This window comes from Urocitellus parryii, chromosome 15 (genome assembly GCF_045843805.1).
Source record: "Urocitellus parryii isolate mUroPar1 chromosome 15, mUroPar1.hap1, whole genome shotgun sequence".
Classification (NCBI taxonomy): domain Eukaryota; kingdom Metazoa; phylum Chordata; class Mammalia; order Rodentia; family Sciuridae; genus Urocitellus; species Urocitellus parryii.
In genome coordinates, this window is record NC_135545.1 from 32,848,653 (window position 1) to 32,862,281 (window position 13,629).

At 38.9% G+C, this 13,629-nt stretch overlaps 1 protein-coding gene across 1 annotated transcript in view; it reads right to left on the reverse strand.

Annotated features, from left to right (window-relative positions):
• Amfr (autocrine motility factor receptor) overlaps nt 1–13,629 on the reverse strand; it is a 41,047-nt gene that overhangs the window by 15,870 nt on the left and 11,548 nt on the right. The window contains exons 4-9 of the mRNA XM_026395680.2: nt 12,271–12,423; nt 8,742–8,782; nt 8,445–8,577; nt 6,137–6,270; nt 5,189–5,299; nt 951–1,141 (exon numbers count right to left, since the gene is read on the reverse strand). Of these exons, the coding sequence (XP_026251465.1) occupies nt 951–1,141; nt 5,189–5,299; nt 6,137–6,270; nt 8,445–8,577; nt 8,742–8,782; nt 12,271–12,423 (763 nt within the window). The remainder of the gene's footprint in view (nt 1–950; nt 1,142–5,188; nt 5,300–6,136; nt 6,271–8,444; nt 8,578–8,741; nt 8,783–12,270; nt 12,424–13,629) is intronic.

The following is a 13,629-nucleotide window of genomic DNA, read 5'->3' on the forward strand; positions in this document are numbered from 1 at the left end:
ATACTTACTTCATATACTTACAGGAACAAATAAAGGTGACTATTTGTTTTTTGGTTTTTTTTTTTTTTTTTTTTAGGGATAATCGCTCATAATAATGGCTTGCACAAGCCAGGTTCCATCTCTAAGATCTCCTAGTGTAAATGAACAATGACCAACAATGACCAGCCCTTGAAACCCCTCCAGCACCCAGGCTCAGCCAGCTCATCTACTCTCAGAGACTAGATTCCATTCTCCCAAAGCCTTTTAAGGACTGCACCCACATGCCACCACGCCCATTTTACTCCACCTTTGGAGATTCCAATCACAGATCCCAACAGCACCATTACCCCCAGCACAAACTCAAGGGTACCCGTTTTATAGCAATATCAGAAATGGGAACTTAAAAGGTGGTCCCAGAGCTGACAGAAACCAACAACAGCTCAATGTATGTCAATTAAGGAAAGAGGATCAATCAGCCCTCAATAGTGCCATGGCCTTAGAATTTAAGTGTGGTTTTTTATTACAACTCTTTTCAACAGAGTAGGAAGCAGAATATTCCTATTTTATGGGAAAAGTAACAGGGTTCCAGTTCTGATTCTGCTTCCAATACTCACTGGAAAGCTACTCTATGATTTTGCAATACACACTTAAGAAACACACCAATGCAAAAAAACCATTAACAAAGGTTTACTACTGAACTGGCTAAGTGGACTCCTCGAAATCATGGTTGGTTCAATCTTGCTGCCTCCTCTCCCCACCTCCACCACACCCATTATGACAGAATCTTAGCAAACTGCAAGGCACAGAAAAATTCTTCAGTTCTCTCTCTCCATCCATCCATTCTCAACACTTTCAATTAAATGGAAAGAGTATATTAAACTAATCTGTAGCCAGCTATTTCGAATTCAAACAGCATCTCCGTAGGGGATAAAACCCTATGGGCATAGTTTTACAGATTGAAACCAACTAACCATCAAAGTGGAAGAAGTGATTGTGTTGGTTTAAGCGAGGTCTGCCTTCAGTGGCTGCTACGGGAACCAAATTCTCATCCAAGTTCTCTCCTTGATGGTCTTCTCTGGCACGATTATTGTCAGCAATATTAAGAGACATTCTGCATGTTGGACAGGATGTATCCTGTTCTAGCCAGGAACGAAGACAGGAGCTACCAAAAAGTCCAAAATAAGACAGGTGAGTGTGCTCAGTTTTTCCCTACTATATTTTGTGAGAATTCCCCAGAAGTACTTTGAATTATCAAATGCATTCCAATTTTATTCTCTATTTACCATTAGTGAGATCTAAAGTTGAAAAACACTTGTGGACATTAACTCTTTACCCTACTTCACTAATACACCTCTAGCATGTCCTACTGTGGGCATTAATTCTTTACTATGCTTCAAGCTCCATCATTCCTGGTCCTGACCCCTGCTCAATGGGACTTCACAGCGTGGCCCGCCATCTGCCTTTACAACTCAATTTGGCGGCTTCAAACTCCAGTTGTTGAATCCTCCAACATCCTGGCCTCTTATGTCCTTGAGTCATCTGCTCCAATGATCTTTTCTTTCACTTTGCTTTAGCTATTCACCAAAGTGGTCATAACCTTGGCCCTGTTTTCAAAATTTTGATTTGGGGGATCTCACTCACTCACTCACTAAAGTTCCTTTTATTCCAAATCACTTCTGACAAGACCTGACTTGCTGAAACCACCGATCCAACTTTTTTGGCAGCAAGACAACCTCTCAGGTCTTTTCCTTGCTCACCCTCCTCCCTAGCTGTAACATCTTCCTTCCATGGAACACCTCTGTCTCCACCCTCTACTTTTCACATTCTGCTTTTCCAAAAGGGCTGAAAGCTTCTTTCCTCCTCTCTCGGGAGATGATAATGCCCTAAGTATAGCAAATACTCAATAAAATCTTGTAATGACCATTAAGAAGAAAGATACTAGAATATGAAATAGGAAATATAAGACCTTGTCCCAAGTCAGCCGCTCCCCACCTGTATGACCCAGGCAAATCTTTCAATCTTTCTAGTCAGCCCTCTCCAGTGACAAATGAGAAGGTCAGATGAAGTGCTCTCCAGTCCTTTCCCATTTTATAGATTTGTTCTCTGAGAGCTCAGAGACACTGAGTAAAAATGCTATCTTTTTCTCAAAAATATCTGTCATGTGTGCAAAGTTACAAAGGATGGCCTCACCATAACATGATGATCTCCAGAGAAAACATATTTCTCTTCATAGCTATAATAATATTCTATTGAAGAACTACTTCTCCTCATTCTATATATGATACTTCAATGTAATTATATATTCACTGGACTCTGAAATCTACCAAAAAAAATATCTTTTATAAGCAACAAATTATCTATTTTCTGCTGGAATCTAGGCAGTTTTATCACAAATTAAAATTAAAATGAATTTGCCTTAGTTTGTCATCACACCATCCTTCTCCCACTCAAAAACTAAAGCCATGCAGTGAAGGCCAAGAGGATGTTCCAACAGTGGTTTGCGCACTCCAAAGTGTTTTACAATTAAATTCCAATTTTAAACCACTATTATTTCCTGAGTCAATCATTGACCTTCTTGGGTCAAATAAGAAATTATTTAGAAAATACTTTGAGACAAATGAAAACAAAAACAGAACATTCCAAAACTTTTGAGATACAGAGAAAACAATGCTCAATATATTAGCTCAATATCTAAAAATGCTTTTTTTAAAAAAAACCTCTCAAATCAATAATTTTATACGAATGGAACCAAAAAAGAACAAAATAAATCCAAAGTTAATAGATGTACCTAGTGTAGTCAAATTGACAGGACACAGAATGATTCACAAGGGCAGAGGGCAGGTACACTGTTTCAGTTTGGGAAGATGAGAAGTTCTGGAGATGGATGGATAGTGAGGTTTTATGTAATAAGACTGCACTTAACATCACTGAACTACACATGTAAAATGGTTACAATGATAAATTTTATGTTGTGTATATTCTGCCACAAAAATTAAATAACAATCATTAAAAAAACAAAAAGTATCACAATGAGATATCACTTCACACCCACTGGTGAGAATGTGAGAAACTAGAATCTCCATACATTACTGATAAAAATATAAATAGGTGCAACTACTGTGGAAAACAGCATGGCAGCTCTTCAAGAAGGTAAAGGTGGGATTACAATGTGACCCAGTAATTTCACTCCGAGCTATCTACTAAAAAGAATTAAAAACAGGTTCTCAGATACATGCTCCCAAATGTTCATAACAGCATTATTCACAGAATAGTCAAAAGGTGGAAAGAAACCAAATATCTATCAGCGGCAACTATTTATTACAGAATTATTTAAAGCTAGCCATAAAAAGGAGTGAAGTATTGCTATAACTTGAGCAACCTCAAAAGCATTACGCTAAATGAAAGAAGTCAGTTACTAAAGGCCACAGACATAAGTATGATTCACTTTATATGAATTGTCCACAAGAGGGAAATCCATGGAGACAGAAAGCAGACTGGTGACTGGCTGTCAGGGGACAGGGAGGGAAGAACCAGGAATGGTTATCCATGAGTATGAGTATTACTCTGGGGTGATGAAAAGTTCTGAACTTAGAAATGGTGGTGGCACAACACCATGAATGCACTAAACACCACTGAATTGTACACCTTAAAGTGGCTGATTGTGTGTTATCTGAATTTCACTTCCATCAAAGTAGTTGTGGTCCCAGCTACTCAGGAGGTTGAGGGCGGAGGATCACTTGAGCCCAGGAGTTCAAAGCCAGCCTGGGCAATGTAGATAAGACCTGATCTCAAAAAACAACAACAAAAAATTTCTTCTGGGCTGAAATACACTCTTACTCTTCCCAACTAGCTAAAGAGCTCCTTTGGAACTATAAAGTTTCTGAGAAATGTGCGTAAATTCCCACCTTTCAACCTCAATGAAGCCAACTATTCTGTAACTCTATGGTAACTGCACAAGTTGAAAAACTAGGAGAATCCTGACCCCTTTATTCCTCTTTCCCCCACAGCCAATCTAGCCCATGTCCTTCTAATCCTTCTTAAATCAGTCTACTTCAGTCCAACTGCACTTCTCACACAGTAGTTCAAGCTCTCAACATGCCCTGAGCCACAGTGGCAGTCCGTAACTTGTCCCTTAACCTCTTCAGGATGCATGTCTTATGCACCATCCCCAATTAAAGCCTTCAATGGCATCTACGCCTGCTTCCAACCCCCCCCCCCCCTTGGGCCACATTCCCTGCTTCTCCTGCCTCAGTAAACACTCCTCCCTCTTCCACTGAGTTCCAGGCACCAGGTTCCCCCCCAGTTCCTTCAACCCAACACATTCCCTCCTACTATAGATGCTCTCTGTCTCACATCTCTCCCACCGAATCCCCTTCCCAGAACTGACTGCTGCTCATACTCAAGTCAGTTCCTCCAAGTTTGAGTCAGATTCCTTTGTTACTCACTCTGAAGAACCATGTTCCTTTCCTACAGAGCACATGTCAATATATACATCCATAAATATACCCAGTTAATCCATGATTGTCTCATCCATTTGACTGCAAGCTCCACAAAAGCAAAAACCATGTCTGTCATTTCTATTTTATCCCAGAGCCCAACACAACACTCAGTACATAAGAAGAAATGTCTGTCATTACATTTATTGAGTAGGACATTACAGTTTCAAAACCCTACTGATATTAAAAAGAAACATGAAAACTATTGAAAATAGAAAATAAGGAAGATTAAAGATCAAAAATTTCTCAATATGCAAAACTGACTGCAAAGGGCCTAAACATACCTCAAGATCCACCACCAATATCAAAGCATCAAATCCATCAACAAAGCCCTGACAGAGATCTCTGAAAGTAACAGATCTACTTCAATCTCAAAGGTTTATAGAAGAGCCTATTTTGCAACCCTTGCCAACAGTCACGGTTCTACAGGTCATTTAGTGGTCCCCACCTCAGACCACTGCTCTGGGGTGTGTTTTATGCTGCTTTGGGGACATGTGCAAAATGTACAAATATACACTCTCTCCCCTCAGTTAAGTAATAAGCTGTTTTAAAACAAGGATTCCCCCGACCCAATATTTTCTTTCAACTCCATAGCCAGCGTGAGGTACTATCTCTGTTCCTCTGCTGGGATTATCCTTGAGCCCCGGGACAAAAAGCACCCACAAGTCCTGGACAGAACACCAGTAACAAGAGGCCCTTCATGAAGTCCCTACTTGTGGAAAAGATGTCCGCAGGGCAGTTTCCTTGCAGCCTGCATGGAGTCCCAGCAGATGGCACAGTCGTCATTGTTGACAGCCAGTTCCTCTGGAGTTGCAACTGCAAACCTGTAAGAAACAAGAGACCCTGTGGAATCTCTGTAAAGTTTACACACGTAAGTGTACACTATTCTACAGACTTCATCTTTATAATGGCACAGGACTGAGGACCAGTAAAAAACATTTCGTTCATCTTCACAGGCCTTCAAGGAACAGTTGGCTCATGTTAATGATCTCTCCAGGGCACATTTTTGGGCAAATCAAGGAAGTAAGACCCCAGAGACCCAAACTATTCCCCAGAAACAAAAAAGGATGACCATTAATTGTGCAGCTTCATACTTGGCTTAGTCTTAGGTTAGGAGTATCTTCTTCAATGTGTGTGAGTTGTGTGTGTGTAAACTCACCTTTACAAAATAGAGGGCAGAAGCCCAGAGAAGCTTCCATTTAATATCAATGACAATAAAATAATGATGTAATAATATGAACCTAATATCTCATGGAATCCTTCTGACAATTCTAAGCAGAAAGTTCTGCTATCCTCTATTTTAGGGATGAAGTAGCTGGGGCACAGGGAGTTAATAAACTACCCCAAATCAACCAGAGCTAAGTGGGACTCACATGGAGGCAGTTTGACTCCAGAACCTATACTCTTCCCCATTCAGTTAGCAGGTTATAACACCAAGTTCTGACAGAATAGGACTTGCTATTCTTTATTTATTTTAATATTTTTTAATTGTCAATGGACCTTTACTTTATTTATTTATATGTGGTACTGAGAATCGAACCCAGTGCCTCACACATGCTAGGCAAGTGCTCTACCACTGAGCCACCACCCCAGCCCTAGGACTTTATTCTTAAAGAGCTAAAATGAGCAAACTTGGGCAACATCAATTTGCTCTTACTTACCTGGCTTCCATGTTCCCGACCACACGCAGATAGTTCTTGTGCCGACGGATTCGACGCTGCACCTCATGAAACAGGTAACGCAGCTGCATAAAGATGACCAGGCTGGCCATAGATAACCAGATGTTGCCAAATAACTGAAATAGAGAGAAAACAATAATATACACAATAAAAATGCACATGAAGTTGCTACTGATGAAGGTACTGCATGCAATAGAAACTCTTAATAATTAGTGAAGGTGAACTGGAACAATCTTTCAGGTCGTTACTGCATATATCTATTTCATTACCCTAAACAATGTACACGCCCTCTGCCAGCAATCTTTCCTGAACAACTAATCAGAAACTTAAAAGCTTTTTGCAAAAAAGATGTCCATCCATAGAATTATGAAAGTATATATGAAAATGAGCAAAATGCCCAGCAGGAGAACAGTTAAGTTGTAAATTCATACACTGCAATATTATATAGACAATAACTCTGTTTATTAATTATAATACACAATTGTATGATAACAGTTCTAAACATCAATTACTTGCTAAAATATTTGTTGAGTGAAAAAGTCAGGATATACCTTGAAAAAACTAATGTGATTTTTTTAAAAAAAATTATGCACAGTTATGAAACAGCAAACAACAAATATAATCTAAACAGCCCATTATGGAGTTTGGTTAATTAAAACTGATAAACCTATATGATGAAATTTTTATCCTGAAGGTATTAAAATGGTTCAGAATATTTGTTGCTAGCACAGGAAATTATTTGTAATATATTAGTTTACTAAAACTAAACTTGTTTAGGGATATATCAGTGATAAAGTGCATGCATGAGGCTCTAGGTTCAATTCCCAATACAATCATTCCATTGATTAAACTATGTAAAACATAGGATCTGTCAGCTGGGCTTGGTGGCATATGCCTGTCACCTCAACCACTTGGGGGGCTGAGGCAGGAGGAGGATCACAAGTTTGAGGACAGCCTCAGCAAATTAGCAAGGCCCTAAGCAACTTAGTGAGACTGTGTCTCAAATAAAAAAATTTAAAAAAAAATCCCTGGTACCAAAAAATAAACCCAACAAAAAAATACGATCTCAATGTATGATTACATGTTTTTGACTATACAAAGTAACATATATAAAGTAAAATACAACAAAATGTTAACAGTTATATCTGGGCATTTTCACCCTTTTTTGGTGTGGAGGAAGGAAAGTTTTTTGTTTTCTTTTTTTAAGTATGTTCTCAAAGTTACTTTCAAAAAGTAGACTTAAAGGGCTGGGGTTGTGGCTCAGCGGTAGAGTGCTCGCCTAGCATGTGGGAGGCCCTGGATTCAATCCTCAGCACCACATAAAAATAAAATAGAGATATTGTGTCCATCTACAACTAAAAAACAAAAACAAAAGTAGACTTAAAAATGTGCTACACGTAACCCAGTAATTTTTTTTTTAAATCACTGAGCTATATCCTCAGCCCTTTAAATTTTTTGATAACAGGGTCTCTCACTAATTTTAGCTTCAAATTTGCAATCCTTCTTTCTTAGCCTCCCAAATCACCAGGATTACAGGTGTGCACCATTGTCACAACTAAATCCAATCATTTTAAAATATTATTTTTACAGGTTTATAATATAAATGAATTGCCTCTCAACTAGGTTGAGTCTCGCCATTATTACTCACTGAAGTGCTCACTAATGAAGCAGCTTTACAGCATTATAATTTCTTTCTTGGCAAATCAAGGTAGGGATTAAGTATAAGAACTTTTTTAAAAAAATATTTATTTTTTAGTTGTAGTTGGGCACAATACCTTTATTTTATTTATTTATTTTTATGTGGTACTGAGGATCGAACCCAGGGCCTTACACGTGCTAGGCGAGCGCTCTACTGCTGAGCCACAACCCCAGCCCCAAGAACTTTGTTTTTAATTAAAAGACACAAAATTTATGAATTCTTGAAGTAGCAAACATAGCAGGAATTCCCAAGACCACCTACAAAGTAAACACTAAATCGGAGAAGCCACAGAAATTATAGAGAGAGGCATCTCCTTTAATTTCATACTACAAGAATGATTTATTGACTTGGTCAGCAGAGTTAACCAAGTCTCTTGGGACAGCAATCATCTCCTGTGCCAGGCACCAACCAGAGCAATTCCCCAATACTGCTTTACACCCAATGACAAAAAGAGGAGAGTGCACGCTACAGTCACTTTTAAGTGAGTCATCTATATCTTATTCCAAATATTTCATTTTTTAATGTACAAACCTGGGTTCCTGATTCTGAAAGTCTAAGCCTTCAGTCGGAGCTCTTTCCAAGGGAACTTACCAACATGTGAATGTGGTGCATGAGGTCCAGGGACAGAAGAGTGAGCTCCATGACAAAATCGGTATAATAGACGTAGGTTCCCTTGCCTTCCCAGGTCCCTTCATGGTTGAGGTCCCAGAGGTGAATTACATACCTACAATACATAAATAGAAAAAAAGAAAAACATCTTAAATTTACCAACTGAATCTAGTTTAAGGACATTATAATTTGGTCATTTCTATGTATTTTACATCTATTACAACTTAAAGCTAACCAAATGAGTATATCATCTCTCTCCCCTCCCAAATTTCTACTCACCGTAAAATCACATGGGCTGTCCTCACTGTCACAAGAAGAGACTGTAAAAGATAAGCATTTCTCAGTTCAGTTAAAAAGCATCAAGTTCACCAACCATTTATTTTCTCTGCCTCAAATTTTCATTAAATGTTTTCATAACCTAGAAATCCAAATTTTATTGAGCATGTTCTTGTTCACAGGTGACGACCAATTACAGCACCTCCTAGAGATGCCTCCTACAATCTTGAGGTTTGTCCTAGTACTATGACAATCACTTCCATTTGATATAACAATAAGTCACTATAAATGACTTCCCAAAAAGGTGTGTGATTGCTTGGGGATACTGTAATTCAAAATAGAGTTTAAGACATTACTATCTTAGACAGGAGCACCTGCTCACTCCTATGTGCTTTGTGTACTCCCTTCCTTTGTCTACCAGAAGAGAATAAAGTAAATCAAAATATGAGGCTCTCTTAGTAATTGGGTTTTTTTGTTTTGTTTTTTGTTTTTGGTACTGGGGACTGAACCCAGGGTTACTTAACCACCAAGCTGCATCCACAGCCCTTGTTGTCTTTTCTTTCTTTTTTTTTTTTGTACCGGGGATTGAACTCAGAAACACCCAACCACTGAGCCACATCCAGCCCTATTTTGTATTTTATTTAGAGACAGGGTCTCACTGAGATGCTTAGCACCTCACCATTGCGGAGGCTAGCTTTGAAGTCACAATCCTCCTGTCCCCATCTCCCATGCCACTGGGATTACAGGCGTGCACCACCGTGCTCAGCCCTTTTTCATTTTTTTTAGAAAGAGCGAGAGAAAGAGAGAGAGGGAGGGGGGGGGAGGGAGGGAGAGGGAGAGAGAATTTTAATATTTATTTTTTTTAGTTTTCAGCGAACACAACATCTTTGTATGTGGTGCTGAGGATGGAACCTGGGCCGCACACATGCCAGGCGAGCGCGCTACGGCTTGAGCCACATCCCCAGCCCCCCTTTTTCATTTTTTATTTGCCAAGTTACTCAGGGCCTTGCTAAATTGCTGAAGCTGGCCTCAAACTTGCAATTTTCCTGCCTCAGCCTCTCAAGCCATGGGATTATAGACTTGCACCACTGCACCCAGCTCTCATGGTATTTTTATTATGAAAATTAACAGTAAGAAAAATTTTCTCTTAACCAATTGGAACAAAATTTGTTTTGAGATTAAACTCCCATTTTTAAATGGAAAATATTTTACATAAAGGGAAAACACTATGACTATTAAAAAAAGCTCAGTTCAAAACATCAAATCTATAGCATGCTAAATTTTTTAAAAAGAATAAACAGCAACAAGCTGAAATAAAACTATATACCATACTACTATAGTATGACCCAATAAACCTAATTTAAATCTACTTACTTGGAATTGTGTCATTTTCAAAGTTTGGCCTAATATTAACTAGAAGCTAAATAACAAAAAAAAGGCCAACATGAGGCTCAAATTGAGCTTTATAATAAAATGTATCTAAAGCAAACTAGTTAATGGAAGTCAGTGTAAATAAAGTTTTAAGCAGATCTTTTCCAAGAGGAAATATAAATGTATGCCTTTCATATGTAGAAAAGCATTCAACTAGCATTGCAAATTTTTTTTTATTTGGTATCCAAATGCTCCTTTCCTAATTTTTACACTACTACATGGTATTCTGAAATGAACACTATGAAGCAAAAGTAATTCTAACCCTGCTCTAACAAATTCCCAATTAGTAGTTCATACTTAACTTGTTTTGGTATTATCTAATTAGCATCAACATATCTAATACCACAATCCTTTCTTATCGACAGGACATATGTCTAAGATCCCAATGTAGACTAAAACCACGGATAGCAATGGATCCTACATCTAACCATCCTAAATGCCCTAATGCCCTGAAGCACAGCTATAAAGTACAATAGTTCACCTGTCCTTCCATGTTTTATGCCTGGAGCCTCCTTTGCACCACTACTCACTCTTGCACATTGGGGTCATTATTAAGTAAAGTAAGGGTTACTTGAACACAAGTACTGCGGCAGTTTATCTGACAAATGAGAAGGCTGGTAAGTGACTAACAGGTGAGAAGCACATACAATGTGGATATACTGGACAAAGAGATGACTCATGTTCCGGGAGGCATGGCAAGAGATTTCATCATGCTACTTGGAAGGATGCACAGTTTAAAGCTTAGGGGCTGTGGGTGTTAGCTCAGTGGCAGAGCACATGCAGTCCTGGGTACAATTCCCAGCACCAAAAAAAAAAAAAAAAAAAAAAAAAAAAATCAACTTAAGAATTGCTTATGGAATTAACCATTTAATATTTTCAGACTGGTTAACCACAGATAATTGAAATCAGAGAAAAGTAAAATCACAAATAAAGGGAAACTATTATATGTTTTACTGTTTTTAAATAATGCATTTAAAGGTAAGATAAAAGTAGTTTGGTCTTTGGGCTGAGGAAAAAGCAAACACAGCCACATGAATTTAAGGACATATAAAAATTTAGGTTTCCACTGAACAGAAACTGGCATCTTCTGGAAGGTTTAAAAAAACTAAATCTTGTTTTGAATTTTAAAATATTCTTGGAGGACTGGGGTGTACAAGGCCCTGAGTCTGATCCTCAACACAACAATAAAGAAATTTTTCTTCAAAGTAATGGCTATAGTTTGCATATTTATTATTCTGTAGAATTTTAATTTAAAAAGTTAAATATTGCTGGGCATGGTGGCACAAGTGAGACATGAGGCTCAGGCAGGAGGATCACAAGTTCAAAGCCAGACTCAGCAACTTAGTGAGACCCTGTCTCAAAATAAAAAAGGGCTAGGGGTGTAGCTCAATATAAGTGCTCCCTGGGTTTGATCCCCAATACAAAAAAAAAAAAAAAAAATAGATGTTTCATTCATCACCACTACCAGGTGTTTATAACATCTTAAGGGGATACTCATCCTACTCTGGAGCCAGAGGATTTGTATTGTGCCACTTGCCACCCTGGAACCTCAAACAATTCATTTTACCCTCATGCCTCAGGCTCCCTGTCATAAATAGGAATAATAAAAATGAATCAATACATGTCAAGTATTTAGAACAACCCCTAGCATCTGGCAAGCACAATGTAATTGTGGGGGAAAATAATTATTTTGTTAGGATGTAGCAAGGATTACATGAAATACCACAAAAGCATTCAGCACCAGTAATCAACAACAACAACAACAAAAAAAGGAACTCACTAAATGCTTGTTAAAATGAAAGATCAAACCAGGTGCAGTGGTGCACTCCGGTAACTCCAGCTACTCTGGAGGCTAAGGCAGAAAGAAAGTTCAAGGCCAGCCTCAGCAACTTAGTGAGACCCTATTTCAAAATAAAAAATAAAATGGGCTTGAGATGTAGCTCGTGGCAAACACTCCTAGGTTCAATCCCCAGTACCAAAAAATAGATAAAATTAAATTAAAGATCAAAGCCATCATTTCATGGGTGAAACCTATCAATAACCCTCTAACTTCCTAGAAAATGCAAATATAATCAGAGCAACCCTGTGTTCAGCATCTTACCTCTGCAGCCATGAAAGCCAAGGTGTGCATTCCATGGGTGTAGCCTGTGACACAGCAGACAACTGCTAACCCACAGCAGGAAAGCAGCATAGCAATCAACAGAGACAGGACTCGCCCATGGCTACTCATCGGTGTAGTGGGAGAAAAGGAAAGCTGAAAGGAACAGAACAGAAAGGTAACTCATTCTTCTTCACAGCAGTGGTAAAACGCACTGAGAAACACAGTCAAGCTTGGCATCTTCGTGTGTGGACACAAAAAAGTATCCCACTATTATACAGTAAAAATTCTCCAGGGACTTAAATATGAGCATAAGCTGCTAACACAGGCCTTTACATTTACTTTATGAAATATAATAATATGCATTATATTTTCATCTTATATCTTCCTACCACCAAGATAAGCCTCTAGAAGCAATTTTCCAAGAGTATACACAATTATCTCTTGTAACATTCACCAGACTCAGAACAGTGTCATGTTCTGTTGTTTCTTTCTCTATCTTCACTCCCACCCCCAAGTTCACTTCTAGTACTAGTCTGTTAGTGCTAAGACACCTGAAATGTAATCAGGTGCAGATTTACCACTATTAAAATGCTATGTTAATATTATGCAAGGAAAGACAATAGCCTGAAAAGAAAGCCTGGAGCTGCAACTCCTGAGGTAGCAGGTGTAGATAACAAACCAGTTTGGGAGGTTAGAAGCTCCTATTTGTGACAGGGAACAGAGGCTAAATTGTAAAAGAAGTAAAGCCTTTGAGAGTGCAGTTAACTCAAACAGAAGTGGAAGGGTACTTCAACAGTGAAGACTGGGTGAAGACAGGGCAAAGGAGGCCCTGGACCAGGTTTAACTGAGGCAGAAGCAGGAGCATGCTTACTCAGGACCTGGTGCAGAAGCACAGGTGAGGGAGTGCCCCTGCACAGCTCTGCCCTGGAGTCAAGGCAGCTCCCTACCCACACAAGAAAGGACTCACTTCTCTAATCAGGGACACTGAGAGAGCCAGAATGGTCCTGGCCCACAGGAGAAACACTATAAACTAGACAGGAGAAGAGCTCCATGAGCCAGGCTGGTGGTGCATGCCTGTAATTCTAGCTACTAAGGAGTCTGAAAGCAAGGAGGATCACAAGTTTGAGGCAGCCTGAGCAACAGAGTGAGATTCTGTCTCAAAAAATTAAAAAGAGCTAGGGATGTAGCTCAGTGCCATAGCACCCATAAGTTCAATTCATATTATCTCAAAAAACAAACCAAGAATCAGGGTGAAGGGGAGCAATGTAGATGAGGAGAACAGAAAATACACAGAAGAGATCAGATTTTATTCAGTGTATATACCAAGGTTTCCTTGCACTGCGTGTGCAGTTTGGTTAG